At 40.8% G+C, this 18184-nt stretch overlaps 1 protein-coding gene across 4 annotated transcripts in view; it reads left to right on the forward strand.

The window, feature by feature from the left end:
* RARB (retinoic acid receptor beta) overlaps positions 1–18184 on the forward strand; it is a 206695-nt gene that overhangs the window by 109105 nt on the left and 79406 nt on the right. The window contains exon 3 of one of the 4 annotated variants that reach the window (XM_059846447.1): positions 4788–4874. The exons of 1 other annotated variant lie outside the window; for it this stretch is intronic. In XM_059846447.1, coding sequence (XP_059702430.1) covers positions 4788–4874 — 87 coding nt within the window. Of the gene's footprint in view, positions 1–4787; positions 4875–6575; positions 7198–18184 lie in introns of those variants that run through there. 2 more of the 4 variants (XM_059846464.1, XM_059846473.1) reach the window with 2 other exon arrangements.

Consider the following 18184-nt stretch of genomic DNA (forward strand, 5'->3'; position numbering starts at 1 on the left):
TTTTCCAGTCACCCCTTCATTCTTCTTTCTAAGATACCAGAGATAGGATACTGGGCTGTTCTTTCAGTGTTTGAGGTAGGTTTGGGAACTAGCTAAGTGGGAACTGGATTGGCATTAATAAGCATGTCAAGCTGCTGAGCGTGGGTCTGTTGCAGTTGACATTCATGGCATAATCCAGTCCCACCTGCACTGGGCTTTATTTGACCAGAGCTCCGCTCAAGTGTGTTCAGCCATCTCAGGCCTCTGCCAACCCTCTGTATGCGTTGTCCTTGTCAGCAGTGCAGGAGCACAAGCTTTAAATGCTGCTTGTCTGTCTTAAATGAAATAGGGCTTGGGTAAGGTTAGTCTTTGTTAGGATATATGTATGTATTGAGCTGGAGTTCCAGTCACTGCTTGGTAACTTTGGTCTTTTTCTAGAAGAAAGCCATCAGGGCTAACTTTTCATTAAGAGTTTAAGCTGCAATTAGTGAACCCGTAGAAGAAGTACAGTTGTCTCAGTTTATATTCTGATTCTGCTGGGGTGGTAAGATGTCTATGTTTGGAACTCCCATTTATTCTGCATATTCTCAGATTATTTATTTATACATTCTGAGATACCTTTCAGGATATCAAACCATCAGGAAATACTCTCTTTTTCTTAGGTAACTTTTTTTCTACCTCTTTAAAAAAGGCAGAAACAAAGTAGTTACTTGAGCAGCCTTTTTGAATCTCTGTTTTAGTTTTAATGGAGCTCTGTGCTCTTTCACCTTCAGCCAACCAAAAGCACATTCAGCATATAGGAAATGTTATTGTTAGTAGTAGTATTCTCTGCAGTTTAATATCCAGCATTTCTACTTGCTCTTCTGCTCTTTCATACATCTTGATTCTGCTTAGATTTTATAGATGTCCCAACCTTCATTCTCCCTAGATTATATAATGCAATGTGTCAGTGCCATGCATGACACATGCATGACAGTTACCTCAGCATTTCCATTATAATTCTATGTTTTGAGGGATTTATTGGCTAATAGTAAAAATCTCTTTCTTGGCTAAACTATAAAACAGCAGTTTCTAGTCATTTAAAAACAAAACAAAATGAAGCAAACCTTTTTTTCCTCACTTTTTTTTTTTTCTGGCAACCATTTAGCAGTGGTGTTTGCACTGCAGGTTGCTCATAAACAGCAAGTAAGATTCAGTATATAGCCAGTGTTTAATCTAATAATGTTCTTTTCTTTCTATATCCTTCAAAAAATGCATGTCATCCCCTCTTCAGGCATGTGATGTCATTGCTTCTTTGCCAACCTTTCAGGAGCCTTCAGCCATCAGCTTCTGGGGCCACAAAAAGGTGCAGTTTGGTCTCCTTTATTTGCAACGTGGATGAGTTCTACAGTGGTTTTTTGTTTGTTTGTCTGTTTTTTAAAAGTTATTTTTCTTTATCTCAAAGTCTAATAACTTACTATCTACTTCTGTGTTGCAGAGCTAGGAATTTATCACAATCCAAAAAAAACATAGGACTATCTAGAATATCAGGGCTATTAGCAAAAAAAAAAAAAAAAAAAAAAAAAAAAAAAAAAAAAAAAAAAAAAAAAAAATTTGGAAGGGATATTAAATCTCATGCTTTAATGCTTAAGTGATTTGCTGTTAGAGAATAGGCTATTAGAGGACCTATGGGTGAGTTATACTTCACCAGTCACTGGGGATTCCTGTATTTTCCTTAGAAAGATCTAGTAGCAGACACTCTTAGAAATGGATTGCTGAGCCAGATAAACTCCCAGTTTTATCATGTAGGGCAGTTCTCCCCTGGCTCCAGGCCAAAGGATTGTATGGATTCTAAGAAACGTGTTTGTACGCTCAAGTTTGTGGAGATTAATTATTTCTATAGCCTTTAAGTTAAGTAATCAGCTTTAAAGGCATCTTTACAAATACATATCCACTGATTAAAACAGACAAAAAGCCTTTATCAGTAAGTGATTTGCAAACTGGTTGCATGCCTGAGTTCTGGGTCTGGAGATGACTAACTCTGCTTTTCCCATCTACAATAAAATACTGCTCTGCACTGAATTGTCTTTTGCCAGTTGCTGTTATATTTCAGGCCTGAAATAATTCTTAGTGCAAATTCCTGTTTCAGTCATTGCAAGCTGTGCATAGTAGTGTATAGCAGACTGAAGAAACCCCTTTTTTTTAAAATTTCACTGCATTTCATGTTTTTTTCATGTCATTTGTGCCATTTCATGCCAATAATTTTACTTTTTTACTTTCTTCAGGGCAATTCTTGCTCACAGTTGATACCCATTTCCTAGGACTACCTTAGAGTTTTAAATATTCAGCCATTCTCTTGTGACCTAGTGATTTTCTTCCCCGTAATTTTTTGACATCATTCATGTGCTCAAGACATGAAGAAAACATCCTTCAATACTAAAAGCTACATGTAGTGAAGGGGGAATTCAGGTTTTCAGATTTTTCAGATTTGTATCACCAGTTGGGGGGGAGGGAAAAAAAAAACTGCCAAGGCAGGCAAGTACTGTTTCATATTAACATCTATCGTCAATGAAGAGGTAAAAATCAAAGCCCCTGTGTGTGAGGCTGGGTTAGTGAACTGCCAGTGATTCTCCCAGCAACTGACACAAAGGAATCTGTGAGTATCAAAGCTGAGGCAGCAAGCTTAGTGTCAGCTCTTGCCTAGGGAGTAGAAGAAAACATCACTTTGTCTCTGCTTTCACTGCTTAAACACACACATCATTCACTAGTAACCATTTACTCTGCTGTCAAAACTGTTTCAAGAGAGTGCTACATTTGATTAATAGTAAAATGCATGCAAAAGAAAAAAAAAGTCTTCTTCCCCCAAGGTGCTTAGTTGGGGAGAATTTCTGCATGCACTTCTTAATTTTTCCATGCTATAAATATGCCTGTAATGTTCCAGAAGTGCTCTGTTGCTTCTAGTAAAGTAATTTTTATTCGAGAGCCTGGTGCACTCATCCTAATTCTAGTTAATGCTCTCTCTCTCTCTCTCTCTCAGTGAAGAACATTATGGCATCCTCAGCCTCTTGTACTAACAAAAAAGTGACCAGCACTACCATGTGTGCAGTACATGATTCATAGTGCTGCTTTCTGAATTGTCCAGTGGGTAATTGCAGTACAAAAACCAGAGAAACAGATGTAGACCCTAAACCTTGGCTGTAAATTTTTGTTTTATGATTATGGGTTTCAAATGTGCTATGTCACACTGACAAATATACAGTAACACCAGAGGAAATAGATTTCTGAGTTGAACTTGGGCTTTTTATTTCATTTATAGCTAAGAATATGTTTATTGTAAAGTTTCTGCTATCACAGACTGAGAGAAAACAGATCAAAGCACTGATGTGAAACCACAATTTCTTTGCATGGACAAAGTCAAAGATATTGGAGAGCTTTTGCCTCCTCGCACCACTATGGGTGCTGGATAGGCATTTAAAATACGTGGCAATACTTAAGCTTCGGTTGCATTTGAACTAGAGGACTATTAGTTAGCACAATTATGATTAGTTCAGATCTAAATTAGAAAATGCTCCCCATTTTATGAATGTAGCTTTTCCTGATTCACTGTGGAAGAAAAACAAGTGCTGTGCTATTTCAAAGTGAAATAAGAGATGCATTGGTTACTGTGTTGTAGAAATAGTTATGAGCAAACCATTAGGCTATTTGAGGAATTTTTAAATTATGTGTGCATTTAGTAATATAAACATTAGTGCAACTATTATTTGTAACACAGCATGATGAGCAACGTGGCTCATTTTGATACAGAGAGAAAGAGCAGTCTTTTTCCAATTCATACACACCTAAGTGTTACTTCCTGACATTTACTTTCAGAAGTTGCCACTCTACATTTTGAGGTACAACCGACAGGTATTATTTTTGACTATGGTATTATAAGACTGCTAATGGGATAATCATAACTGTATTTCTGTTTGTCTGATTCTGTTTACTTTTAACTCACATATGTAACATGTTTTTCTTGGCATAAGCTTAAACTGTTCCAAGAACTCTGGTCCACACAAAAAGCTGTTTTCTCCCTAAATTGAAGACTGAAAAAAAACATACTGTGTTTTGTGTCATCCTTTCCAGTTATTTTTGTGGTGATACATTAGGTATTCCAAATTTCTCGTGCATCCTGTGTCGTCTGGTTAGAAAATAACTGTCTGTTAATTTAGCTTTGCTATTCCAAACAAAACTGTAGCAATGTAGCCAGCCAAGATTAAAAAAAAAAAAAAAAAAAAAAAAAAAAAAAAAGTTTAGCTACTTTTCCACTTGGCTATTTTAATGCAACAAACACTGTTTTGCTGTGCTGAAATAGTTTAAACAAGCCTTCCCTGAAGTATGGCTTTTTCAGTAAGCGTATGCTGTGCATAAATTTTAGATTAGAGAGTGTCAGGGGCTTCTTCAACTGTAGGAGTTCAGGCTGGGGGAGGACACCCCAAAGGGCTGAGAAAGTCCTTAAAAAGTCCTTTAAAAAGACGCTGTTAAACTCCAGTGTTTGTAACTCTTCTGCCTGAAGGGAAGAGGGAAAGAAAGGCTGCCTGCTGCAGGGACAACTACAGCTCTCCCGTGGAGGGGGGAAGGAGGCTAAGAAAAGCTTTTGTTTTAATCTCTTCAAAAGGATTCGCTTCCAGATTGCAGCAGGTCTTTTTGCTGGCCGCTGGTTTTCAATGTGGGTATATCAGTTTCAGGGAACAAGTGTGTGCGCTGTGTGGGGGATTTGTTTTGTGGTTTGGGTTTTTTTTTGTAAATTCTTGAATCTGTGTGAAAAGTTTTGTTAATACAATCTGCAGGCATTGTCAGAGAGCTTTCGGTTCATCAAAGGACTTTTTGTGGAGAGGGGACACCACATCCATTAAAGTGGCTGCGCAGGTCCCAGGGTGAGTTTCTCTCCAGCATTTCTTTACGGTCGCCAGTGGTGTGCCATGCCTGCTCAGTGTGCCCCTCTCTGCCCGACTCCTGTCTTGGGCTTTGCAAGAAATCAAGTGTTCAGTTTTCTAGTTTCTGCGCCTGAGCTTGCTTTGGAGCGGGGAAAGCAAGGCTCCTGTGTGCCTTGCTCCTGGATGATGCTCTCTGCTGGGGCTGAGGTGGCTTGGCTTATTCACTTAAAATTAAAGCATGCATGTGGCTATTGAGCTCATGTCCTTCCCACTGGGGCGGAGGGAGTGTTTCCAGGCTGTTGTTTTTTAATTTTGAAATTGTCCATAGGAATAAGAACTGGTGGAAGCCCTCATGGAGTCTTTCTCGGTGAGCAAGATTTTGGAGAAGGTAGTTACCTACCTAAAAAGCACCGAGCTGTCTGCTGGCTTCATGCAAGTGGTGGGCCCGCACAGGGCTGGCTGTGGCATCGTGGCCACAGCGCTGGCAAGCCTTTGACACCCACACCGGCCATGAGGGAGGGCTGTCGGCAGCGTGGTTTAGCACGGACCTTAGTGGGTGGGAGCAGCCCCTTGTCTTCAGAGCGGCCGTGAGGGCTTGGCCGGGGCCGCCTGCCCCAGGGAGGTCTCCCCGCTCAGCACCATGGGCCGGGTCCTGTTCCCCACGGATTAGCTCGTGGCCTTTCTCCCCTCCCGGGGAGCTGGGGCTCATTAGCCCTCTGAAAGCCGATACAGCCCCTCCGGGGCTACCCGAGCGGCCCCAGCCCCTCTCTGCTAATCAGAGACAGGCAGGACCCGGCGGCGGCGGGGCTGGGGAGGGACAAGCGGGGATGCGTGGCTGCTTCCTGCCCTGGGCGCAGTCATGGGGACAGACCCTCCAGAGCAGTGCCAAATCTGACCCATCGGGGAAGCCAGAGAGCGCTGGGTGACTTAGGAGCCGGGGTGAGGGATGGATGGTGCGGAGAGATGGGGCCTGACCTCTCCCCCTCCACCCCCCGCCCAGGAGGGACGGGCCCCTGCGATTCCCCGCTGGGAGTGGTGCTGGCACCGGCCGCAGTCCCTGCGAGTGGTATTGAGCGGGGTCCCCGCGGGTGGCATTGAGCGGGGTCCCCGCTGGAGTGTGCTGGGGCAGCGCCGGAATGAGGCTGCTCCCAAGCTCAGCCCGCCAGCCCAGCAGCTGGGGCGAAGCCCGTGTCCCTGGCTGTGGAACAGCGGCAGCGCCTGCGCCTCGCTCGTGGCCTCTCCGGGGAGGAAAGGAATGTGTGTGTGTGTGTGAGGGAGGGAGGGGGGCACAGAACTTTCAGCAAATTGAGCTGGAATTTTCAAATTCTCCGTTCCCTGCAACCGCTGAAAACGCCGCTTTTTTACTTCCCACCCCCTTCCTCTCCTCCTCCCGGTTCTTGTGTTTGGCTTTTTTTTTTTTTTTTTAATTACTTTATTATTTTGGATCTTTTTGTAAGTTGCGCTCCCGTCCGCACCCGCCCGCTCGGCGGCCGCGGGGCGACTCCGGCAGGGCTGGGGCTCGCCTTTGCCTGCCCGCCCGCCTGCCTGGCTTTTTTGCAGGGCTGCTGGGAGTTGTGAAGGCGTGTGAGAATCCTGGGAGCTGGTGATGTCAGACCGCTTGGGTCATTTGAAGGTTAGCAGCCTGGGAAGGGTTCACGGAAAGTTCACTCGCATATATTAGGCAATTCAATCTTTCATTCCCTGTGACACAAGTAGTAGGAAGTGAGCTGTTCAGAGGCAGAAGCATCTATTCACGGCCGAGGGGGATCCCGCGCCTCCACCGGAGCTGTTTTATCCCGGGGAGGTGGGCGATTGGCACGGCGTGGGACGCGGCACACACCCGGCGAGCGCCTCAGGAGCTGGACTGACTCTCAAGAAATTTTGGGGGGAAATTGATGGTAGCTAAAACTTGGAATGCGGCTCGCATCCCCCCATCTTGCTGGATTGGCTGGGCAGCCTGGAAAATGGTAAATGATCATTTGGATCAATTACAGGCTTTTAGCTGTGTTGTCTGTCATAATTCATGATTCTGGTCTGGGAAAAAGACCAACAGCCTACGTGCCAAAAAAGGGGCAGAGTTTGATGGAGTTGGGTGTACTTTTATGTGCCATTTTCCTCCACACCTAGAGGAAAGCACTTTTGCAGGCATTCTGTGCAGGGGGAATCATGTTTGACTGTATGGACGTTCTAGCAGTGAGCCCTGCTCAGATGCTGGATTTCTACACTGCGAGTCCGTCTTCCTGCATGCTCCAGGAGAAGGCTCTCAAAGCATGCTTCAGTGGATTGGCACAAACAGAGTGGCAACACCGGCACAGTGCTCAATGTAGGTCCCAACTGTTATTTTTACACTTTAAAGCAATTACTATTATTATAATTGTTGTTGTTGTTATTTATTTAATTTATTTACTTGCATGTATTTAAAAAAAGAAAGACCAGTAATTAAGTGCTGAGGTAATGAGGGGTGGGGTGAGTTTTTGTGCAAAATGTGGTTTGCAAGCTATTTTTTTCTCCTTTTGGCAAGAAAGGAAAGAGGAAAGAAGCACCGGACTTCTTTCTGTTTATCCCTTCTCATGTGGCATATTGATCCTAACAACAGTTGTGGAGCCAAACAGGAACACATAAAATCGTAATGTAATACAGTGAATACTTGCAAAACTCCAACCAGTGAAAGACAAATTTACATAACATCTCTGTGGTAGCTTCCCCCCCCCCCTTCCTTAATCTAATTTTGTAGCACATTTGCTAATCAGGATGCATGTTGTCTTGAAGTGCATTTTAGCAGAGCAGCCAAGCAATTAAAATGTTGATCTCTACAGTTCTTGCAAGGATGTGGAATTGCAGTGGGTAGGTTGCCATTCTAAAAATCAGACAGTAGTTACAAGTTTCTGAAGAAAAGGCAATATTTCTTTGTACTGACCTTGCTGCCACCTTTCTTCTTCACTTTGTTGCTCTAAGAAGTTGCTGTTTTGCTAGAAAACTACTTACTGTGAACACCCTTTGAGTTTAACCATCAATTATTTCTATACCTTGAGATTCAGACAGTGATGCACTGTTAACAGAGGAGTGAGAGTTAGTGGTAGGACACTTCTGAAAATGTGTTACTATGTTATAGGGTCTTGATTTGTTGCTGAAATATATAGATGAAAACCAATAGAAGTATTTTAACACCCCAGTTTCAAGTTTGAGAAATGACAAAAAGTGCCAGAAAACATCATTTTATACTATGCTTAAAAGCTTGCAGGATGCTTCACTGCTCTGACAGTGATTTAGATAAATGACTTGGCTATCTATCAAAATGTTTTTAGCATGCTCCCGAACACTTCAGTACACCATTAACTGCATAATGCTGTTGGAAATTTCTGTTTTGCAGGATGTTAAAAAGTTAACTAGGAATTAGAGGAGTTCTTTCTTCGACATTTCAAAGGGGTGGAGTAGGTAATTGAAAAATAAATTTAAGAGTGTTTGGTGAAATAGTGTGTTTCACGCGGCTCAAAAGTTTTCAGACACCATATGACATTTGTGTGGGTTGAGTAATGAAAACAGAATTATAAAAATCTGAATAGCGGCCTACAACACTGCAAATGTTTTGATGTCTTTACAATTAAAAGGAGACTGCAAAGTTCAGCATGGGATATTTCTTTTTTTCGCACTGTTTTTAAAATGCTTAAAACAAAATATGAAACAAAGCTTTTACTTTAAAATAGTGTTACTAGCTATGGGAGAGCTTCAGTTAGCAAAAACAAAAATCCAAACCAGATGTTTTACTAAAATGCTTTTTCCTCCTTTCATGGTTTAAACTTTAGCATAACTTCAGTAGTGATATTGCGGAAACTTGGATTTAGATAAACTTTCCTGGAGTCGGAGGCATATATACTGTCGTTAAAAGCTTACACTTGCAAAATATTCTTTAAATAACTCCTGGCTTTAAAATGTCCTGCTCTTTCTCTTGTATGTTGTTAATACCTAGAAGCAGGATTCTTAAAAACAAAATATATGGTGTTTGTTCTTGGGCAAGTTAAACACAGGATTACCCTTATCAGAATGGAATGAGTGGTAAATATGTCATTTGCCTAGGGCCTGTGATAAGAGACAAGTGTTGATAACAGGAAAGTTTAGCTAATCAAAGAAACTCATATTAACAAGAGTAAATAAAAATACAGGAAAATGCGTTCAGGAATCCAGTCTTGTAACTTGGTAAGCAGTAGGATTAATCTTCACTTCATGGGAATTTAAAATCGGGTCGAAACCTGAATCATAGTACAGTGGCTATAATTTGAACTGTGAAAGTTAATGGTATAGAAATGTGGAAAAACAATTTAGTTAGAGTCCAAATTAAGGTTTCTGTTTGAAACCTTAGAGCAAATTTTGTTTTCAGTTTTGAAGAAAGTGTAAGCTGTTTATGCATGAGTAAATATATAAATGGATTATGAAACACTAAAATTCTCTCAAAGGTGAAGATTTTTATCTTGCATCTTGTGAAAATATGACAGAACTAGAAATTTTATGGTCCAGAAAGCTTTTAATAGTGTAAAGGTTGCGCCAGTGCTTATAAATGCAAAGATAGCAATGTTCAATTCTAACTGAAGCATTTCCTGATTCTCCATTTTTACGAAGACCTCTGTGATTTGATGTAATGTAATAATAGTCAAATTTTGTAATTGTTAGAAGTGTGATAGGGGTTTTTTGGTCTAATTTGTTCTTTAAATTTTGGCTCTGCAAAAAAAAAAAATCCAAGCCAGTACACCTGCAGCCATTGCCTTAGGCCTTAGAAATATTGCTTTGATAGAGACGTGATTGTAGAGTGAAAGGTAAATGGTTGTTGAGGGAATAGTACATGGATAGTGCAAACTCAGAGTAGGCCAGTAACAATCCCAGACAGCATCAGGGTTTCAACTGAAATGCTGGCAAAATTGGCCATTGCAGGGTTTAGGGCAGAATGCTGTAGGTCTCCAACTTCAGCACATCTCCCGTACATTAATCCTGTTACAATTCACTAAGCTAGTGCACTCCTGCAGCATCATGAATTTTCTAGTCCATGAGGGTCTGCAAAGTAAAAATAGAGGATAAGACACAACCCTAACATGACCTTAACTTGTGTGATATTTTTTTCCTCTCCCCTGTGGGAGGAAAAACCTGCCCTGGGTTTGCAACGCAACTGTTAGCAACTGCATATTGCACGGTGTGTTACAAGAATACAAAAAAACCCCTGACTTTGCACTCATATGAGTTTATGTTTTATGTGATTCTAGTTATATTGTTGTAGATTTAAAATGAGATTATTTGTTTGCAAACAAAATTGTGGACTCAGAAATGAGACTAGAACCAACTGCACTTTTTTTAATCGTAATTCATTCTCACACATTTTGTCGTAAGATAAAAATCAGGTTGGTGTAATTAAATTAGACAAGGATAGTTCTTAAGAGGACAAAAGAGTTAAGATTGTAAGAATGAGTAATTTATAGTTTCTTAAGTAAGTTAGAATATTCTGCTCCCTCATAATGCAGTGACGGCAAATACTAAGAGAAAACCAAAAACTTTAGGTGAAACATGAGCTAACTAAATACTGAGGAAGTGGGAACAGGACAGGTCCTGAGAGAGGAGCTGCAAAGAATGGAGATCTGACCTTGGAAAAGTCTATTTAAAAGAGTCTTCATTAGTCTTCATTAATTAAACAGGCAAAAAACCAAATGAGCAGGCCCAAAACAAGAGTAAGTTTGTTTGGCATTATGTAGTGTTTCAGCTAATTATATCAAGTAGATAACTACTGCTTACTGCATTTCCTTAGGGTTAGAAGCATAAAAAATTTGATGAAGTCAAAAGTTATGGACACGGCAGCAGAACACGCTGGGATGTTGAGGCTCACATAGTATACAGTTCTTATTTCAGTTTGGTAAGGAAGTGTTTGCCTTGAGAGCGGGCATTAACTTTCAGAAAGTTCATGAAGATGGGACTCCCGAAAGCACACCTTTTCCTTCAAAATTCTGGATTATTGCAGTGTTTGGGTTAGGTTCCCATTCCCTGCAAGCACTGGAAACATCTGTGTTCCACAAAAAAAAAAAAAAAAAGCTCACTACTTTATTTTCTTTCATCTTTCTGAATTAAAAAACAAACATTTTGAAGTGAAGGACTTGTAATCTGCATTCCCAAGTATCAAATTGCTGCAGGTGTGTTTGCTAGTGCCCAGAAGGCAAGATCTGTTTGAACCAGGTTATTTTCTTTGAAGTTCATCTATAAACTTTACAGCTAAATGGCTAGGACTGATTTGCTTAGGGATAGAGCCTTTGTTTAAATTTTTATACTTCTAGCTTAATGCTCTGAAATATGTGATGAAAAAAAAATGTTTGTTTCTGATCCACTTAATTTTAAAAAAATTGTGGGGGGATATTTTTCTTCCAAAATAACTGAAAGGGGAAAACTGTTCTCTACGTAGACTGTGATGCAGTTAGTCTGATTCGGCAGCTGGCACAGGAAAACCCTAATGGACACGCACCACTGTCAAAAACTCCTGCAGACAAAAATGATGAGAGGCTTTCGTTGGTGAAGTCAGGGTGGGATAAGCTTGGAGGAAAAGTCATGTATCTTTGGGTGACTCCCTGCTTGCCTAATGAGTCTGTGCAGCAAAGGTGCAACTTGTCAGAACAAAGCCAGGCTTCTGAGGCGTAGCCTTGAAGAGGGTTAAGGTGAAGTTAAGGAGTTGAAAGAGGGAGATAGTGTTTCAGACAGCGAAGTTAGTCATCCTCACATCCAGTTAAATCCCTGCTTACTGCTGAGCGGTTTTTGTTAACCATGTGTGCGTCACGCCAGCCCCGCAGCCCGGCCAAGCCGAGGGGCTTTGCTCGGGGGAGCAAGGCGCCGTGCTCGGCGGATTACGGTCCCACCTCCCCGAAACACGCCAAGTGACTGGTTTTGCTCAGGTCTAATTTATATACCGCCCTTTACGCAGCCGATGAAGTGCGGCTGTGTTACACAGCCAGCATTTAGATTTGGGAGCGGGGCTGTGAAAGGGACATTGTGCTCGGAAGGACTGCTGTCTGCCGCGGTCGGCCACGCTATGCCCCGTCCTATTGAGACCTCAAAAGCAGAGCACAGCTGTGATGAGTTTCCAGATCTGTTTGGCCGTGGGCACCGGCCCTGGTATGCGTGCGAGCCGGGGGGGAGCATCCCTCTCCTGCCTGGGGGGCTGGCAGCAGCTTCTGAGCACTGAATTTACAGGGGCGGGCGGCTGGGGCCAAATTAGTTGTGGTTTCAGAGGGCTTTCCAGAGCTTTGCTAGGCTGTAGCACGCAGCCCCATGAGGAAGGATATCAGTTGATGTATAAAATGGCCAAGGAACTTCGGTAAATAGACTTTACCCTTCAAATCCAGAGGTCCTGGCAGCGGCTGTGCGGGAGGGTGGGGTTGTACTTTTCCCCTTCCTGTACTTGGACACTTTTGATTATCCAGACTTTCTGGGGCTGAGCAGGGCTGCCTAATAACAAAGCCTGCATAATATAATTGCCTAAATAGGCCTATTGTCCTTTTCAAGTCACTGTGCTGTGAAATCTTTCAACTTTTTGCAGAAAATGTTGCATCTAACATTAAGATGGCTTAGTGGCTGCAGCGAGGAGGGGATCTTTCACCCTCATTTCTTGTTGCCGAGTGGTTGAGGAGCGGATCATATTCCTGCCCCCTATTGATGTTTATTCCTTTTGGGAGGCAAATATTTTAGCCCCTTCTGGCAGGGTAAACTGCCAAAAGTAATAGGCCTGGAAATACAAAGCTATGATTGATTTTGACCTTTGCTCATGTGCATGAAGTCTGTCCCCATGCACTGTGACCCATGCCACTTCTTGCTGAAATCCAAGCCCTTTCAAACCAAACGGAACCACCAAAATACAAGCCGCAAAATGCTCAAAACTATTCTAAAGTAACAGAATAATAATTTTCTCTGTGCTTCAGGAAAAATATAGATAGGAGGGTAACAAAACTGGATTTTCTAGCAGGCAAATGAGGAGTAATGTCTTGCTGCTGCCACCTTTTTATGAGAACCATATTCCAGTTATAAAAGAAACCAACTGATATGATGTGAAAATGATTCTGTGCAGTGTTTTGGTCACAGTAATCTTAGCTGCTCCTCCTAATTGTAATCTGTAAACAACTTGCATCCAAAACCATAGATTTTAAACTGTCTTTTTAAAAATAATCTAAGGTCTGGGATTTTATTAATTTGTCGTTGAATGTGCAAATGTGTTTCAATAGTTAAGAAACAGTAGCCTAAAGTTAGCATCCTAAATTCACATTTCATGGCTTCATTTCCAAATATGCTGAGCATCTAGGAGCTCCCTCAGCACTTTTTAAAGCAGGCCATATATTTGAATGATCAAATACTATTTAAAACTTTCATTTAATATTAAAAATGTTTACAGGACTGTTCCACTTCCCCCAAACATAAAAAAGTAATTCAGTGACAGTGTTCACAACATCAACAGTGAAAATAGAGACACTTATATGACAAAGTAGGACTTGCTTATAAAAATATATTACTCTCTTTCCATAAATTTACAAATCAGCTGAGCTTTTTTCCTTCTATTTTGTCTGACTCACACATTTCTCTGATTCTCTGTTTGCTTCTCTGCAATAAAGTCTGCTCAGCAGATATTAATTGTGGTATAGATTTTAAGAGCTAGATTATCTTCTTCAGATACTCACTTATTTGCAGCTGCTCAGGATTGCTTTCCCAGTGGCAGCGAATGACTTCGGTCACTGTGTATTTTGCTTATTTGGGGGGGGAGGGAGGAGGGGAAATCTAGCTTTCTTCAGCTCATTTTAGTAATCTGAATAGGAGTGTAGAACTTGCATCATGTGACAGGTCAGCTCACCAGCATGGGGTCCCTGTGTGAGAACCTCCCTTGTACATGACAATCTGATAAGGATATCATGTGGTTTAGAAACACATTCCCACAATGTTCACTTCTTTGTCCTTTTATTTGGGAGTGGGTAGGAAAAAAACTTTTAACAAACCAGTGCTAGCCCTTATATAACTGACCCCACTTTCTTTTAGTGTTCTGTTTGAGCCTTGAATCTTCTTCAAATACTTTTGTTAAGAGAGATGGAAATATAATCCAGCAAGTCTGTGTTAAAGAATCCTAGACACAAAGTATATAATATACCTTCTGTTCTCCTTGGACAAGGTGATTTTTCTTTCCCCTGCTTATACCATATATAAACGGAATATTATAAAACTATGTAAGTTAAATATACACATACGGGCTACACTTGTATAGGTTTAATAGGTTAAAGCTTGAATGAGTATTTATAAATTCTCAGAGTGCTCTGGATCTTCACTACTAAGGACATGATTTTAGAGTCCATCCATAGTTTGGAAGGATTTCCGTTTTATGCACTTTCAGTGACTTACATTTTACCCTCTAAGTGCATCCCTAAGAAAAAACGCAGAGAAATGTCTTTCAACAAAGAGATTTTTTTAGCACCGCTTAGTTTCTTTTAATGGTTTGGAGGATCTCTTTCCATTGAACCATAATATTTTTCTCTAGGCTCACATTGTATTTTTAGCAAGGCTCTTTGAACACTAAAATGACAAATTAAGGATATCTTTGTCTTTTAAAGCCTTATCTAGTGAAGCACTTAAAGTCACTCAACCCTCCACTGTCAATTTTAATAAGAGTTTTGGAGACAGAATGGTTGTATGAGTGAGCCTTTGGTGTATTTGTGTACTGGTACTTTTAGGAAATAGCAGTAAAAGTTCATGTCACTGTGCTGGATGTTCAGCACAATGACCATCCAGCATCTTTTCTTATAAAGAAAGAAGGATCAGTCTTCTTTTAAAGATGCATTGCAGAGGTGTGGAACAATCAAACAGGTTGACCAGTGTTGCACCAGCTGGAGACAGCAAGCACAGTTTGATTTAACACAGATTTCCTTCAGTGGGTCCTTTGATTATAGAAAGCCATTTGTGCCTGTAAGATAGAAACAGTGGAAGAAATGGTTCAATTACTGGTTCCCCAAAACTGAAACACAACCACCCCCCCCCAAAAAAAAAAACCCAACAAAGCAAATCAAAAGGAAACCAACCAAAAAAATCCCTACCCCACCAATACAGTTAAAGAACACAACAACTCTCTTGAATCCTCTTTATTTTATTAATTTTTTAATCTGAATGCAGCTTGATTTAATTCCTGAAGTGGCCATTAAACCACACTGCTGGTTCTCTCTGCCAGGCTGGCTGATGACACAGCAGCACATCATATAGAGGTGTGCATCTCATCTCCTATGAGAGTTCCCTCATCTTCCAGTCCTGTACCAGAATCACTCCTCTGCCAGCTGGTGACTAATACCAAGAGGATTTCTAGGTTCTTTGCATGATAAGTGAATGTAACATCATCTGAGCTGATTTAAGTATTTCACTTGTTCACAAATACCAATTTGGGACAGAGGTGTTCAGGTGCAGCGCAGCTGTGCCCTGGCTTTTAGGGGTCTCAGAGCCTCCAGCACTTTTGCTCGGGGACTGCCTGTGGGCAGAACCTGGGGTAGGAAACAGGCTCCTCTGCCACTTTAATTCCTCATCTTCTACTCAAAAACTCACAAGAAGACCAGGGTTGCCTGTCTTTCCAAGACTGAACATTGACTCTCTCATTAAGAAAAGGGAGTTAGAAAACTGTGTCACAGTGCCATCTGGCGATACCTGACACCCAGACCTCCCCTTGGGCAAGGGATCTGAAGGCAGATGCCTCCCCCAGGACCTTGGTTTAGGCACAGGAAAATGCCTGTGCCCCCCAAAGCTTGTCTCTGTCTCGGGATTTTGCACTCCTCTCTGGGTTGCTCTAATCAAAGGTCCTAACTTCTGATCAAACTTTCCTTCCTTCACAGAGATCCACTCTCATTGATCCACCAGCCTAGAGGGTTTTGCTTTAGGGCACAAGTGAAAGGACTGGCTAAAATGCCACGCATGGGTGAACTTTCTCATTGTTAAGATCGGGTCTTAAGCTTGGGGGGTTCTTTCTTTGGTTTAAAGCCATTGTTCATACTACTGTCTTTCAACTTTTGGTCTGAGGAGGTTTTTTCTTTTTCCCCTCGTCTTGCAGAGTAATCCTTAGCATTGCTTTGTTGTTAGCATAGTTCTTTTTATTCAGCTGAGGAAGAAATTTTATTAGTTGCTGGGTGAGGGTATATGTCAAATCCTCCTTAGAGGTTAGCTAAGTCTTGGACTTTCTAAAGATCTTTCTGATTTCACTCCACACTTTGAACACTAAGGTGTAAAATGCAGAACAAATGGCAAATCACCTATGTCTTTCAGTGTCTTTGATCAGGGAGCTAACAGGGCAAGCTCCTTTTCCCAAGTCTTCATTCCCTCGTGAACCTCTGCCTTCCTCTCTCCATTTGGAGAGCACATTCCAGCTGTGTTTTTCTAGTTGCACATACAGTCACATGCTATGCAGGTTAGGTATGTGAACTGCTCATCTTTCTATGCTTTGCACCTCCTATTGCCACATTCAGTTCTCTGACACCACACCAAGAAGGATCCATTATCTCCCTGAAGTTTTGAAAAGAAGCCTTCAGCTGCCTGCAAGAAGTCAGAGCTGACTCATATCCTCCTGTGGTTTTGGTTTTTTTTTCCTCTTCCTTATCCGAATCCTTTCCTTTCTGTGTGTTTTGGTGAGGTCCTGCAAGACTTTTGTGGTTAAAGCATGAGCTGTGTGTTAGGATACACTGCATGTCTGGAGGCAGTTTGGGCAAATAGCTGTCCCCTTCACCCTGAAATGCAGTCCATTAGGAACACTGCAATTTTTCACCCTCACCAACATGTGAAAGCAGAGCTCAGTTACAGTGTGATACACTGGCACTGCCCGGCAGTACTGTGTTTGTTATGCTTTTGCTAACTTGAATTTCTGTGAAGAACAAGAAAATACTCTGAGAAAAAGAGGTTAGGAAGGAATGACGCAATCAAATGAGATTAAATCAGAGTATTGGTTTCCTTGGAACACATATTTGGCTTTTTATCAACAATCTTTTCCCCATTTTTCAAATAAACACATATTTTCACATGATAACTCTATTTGAAATATTAATCCTTCCAGGGCTGCGTTACCTTTGTTTCTTCTTCAAAGTCCATTACTATGAAAAGGTTGCTGTTCCTTAGGCTGTTTCAGCTTCAAAAGAATTTCAGGGCCTGGTCTATTGGAAAGCTTGGGGGTATAATTAGTGAAAATGGAAATAGATGCAAGAGAAATTTAGTTCCTGATGTTTTAATTTAGTGTGGTACTACCATGTGTTGTTGAAGAGGATTCTGAAAGGCAAACATAATTATTTCATTATGGTCTTCAGTTTGCTTTCATTGGTCTTAATGACAAGAAGCTGTATAAGGAGTCATACATTTTAATTAGACCTTCTTATATTTACATCAGATAAATAACAAATAATTGATGAAAAACAAGTCTTCTGAATGGATGATTTCACACAGAGCTCTGGTTACATTTTAATGATAAAATATTTCTCTTATTGTTTTGCATTTTAATTATGTAGCATTTCTACTTTAGTAGACATCTCAAAATACTGTTATTTCCATCCATTTAATTAGATTCACAATTTATTTCTATAAATTAATAAAAATTCTGAAGAGAGGTGTTTTTCAACATTTATACCTGAAAATCAGTTTCCATTAATTTAATTTTTAATTAATTTCCTAGATACTTTTTTTTTTTTTGTAATAATCTCCAGTTGGAAAAGGAGTCAGAGCTCTTCCTTTGTCTTCAATTATCTACATAGGAGCAAGTCCTGCCATGATTAATAACCCAAAACTCCTATAGAGGTTAAGGAGTATGAAAGTGTAGGACTTGTAGTGGAATTTTCTAAGGAAAACTTGGGTGTCTGTTTCTCACCAGTTTCATTGAGAGTTTTATTCCTTTGAAAATCCTACCGATATCTTTTTATAATTGTGTATGTACTTCTGTGCGCATTTAAAATACCTGCTTTTAATTTTCTTTGCCTTCCTTTACTGGACACTCTAATACCAAGAGAAATTATTTTAGAGTTTTGCTATTTACATGAGTCTTTCCTGTTTGCAAGCTCTTCCGCATTTCATTTTAGTAACAAAACATATTTCACATGATTCATTCCTCAGAGTATAACAAACACTAATTGTTGTTATTGATTTTAAATTTCACGACTATTACAAGTAACCCAGATGACTGGCAGATAAAGAGTAATAATCCATGGAGTTCTGGAAGTGTTTCATGTTTGTCTGTAGTACTTTAAGTGATCAATAGTAACTGCCCCATTGAAACTAACTGCTATATCAAATAACAGTAAATCAAA

The sequence above is a fragment of the Haemorhous mexicanus genome, chromosome 1 (genome assembly GCF_027477595.1).
Source record: "Haemorhous mexicanus isolate bHaeMex1 chromosome 1, bHaeMex1.pri, whole genome shotgun sequence".
NCBI lineage: Eukaryota > Metazoa > Chordata > Aves > Passeriformes > Fringillidae > Haemorhous > Haemorhous mexicanus.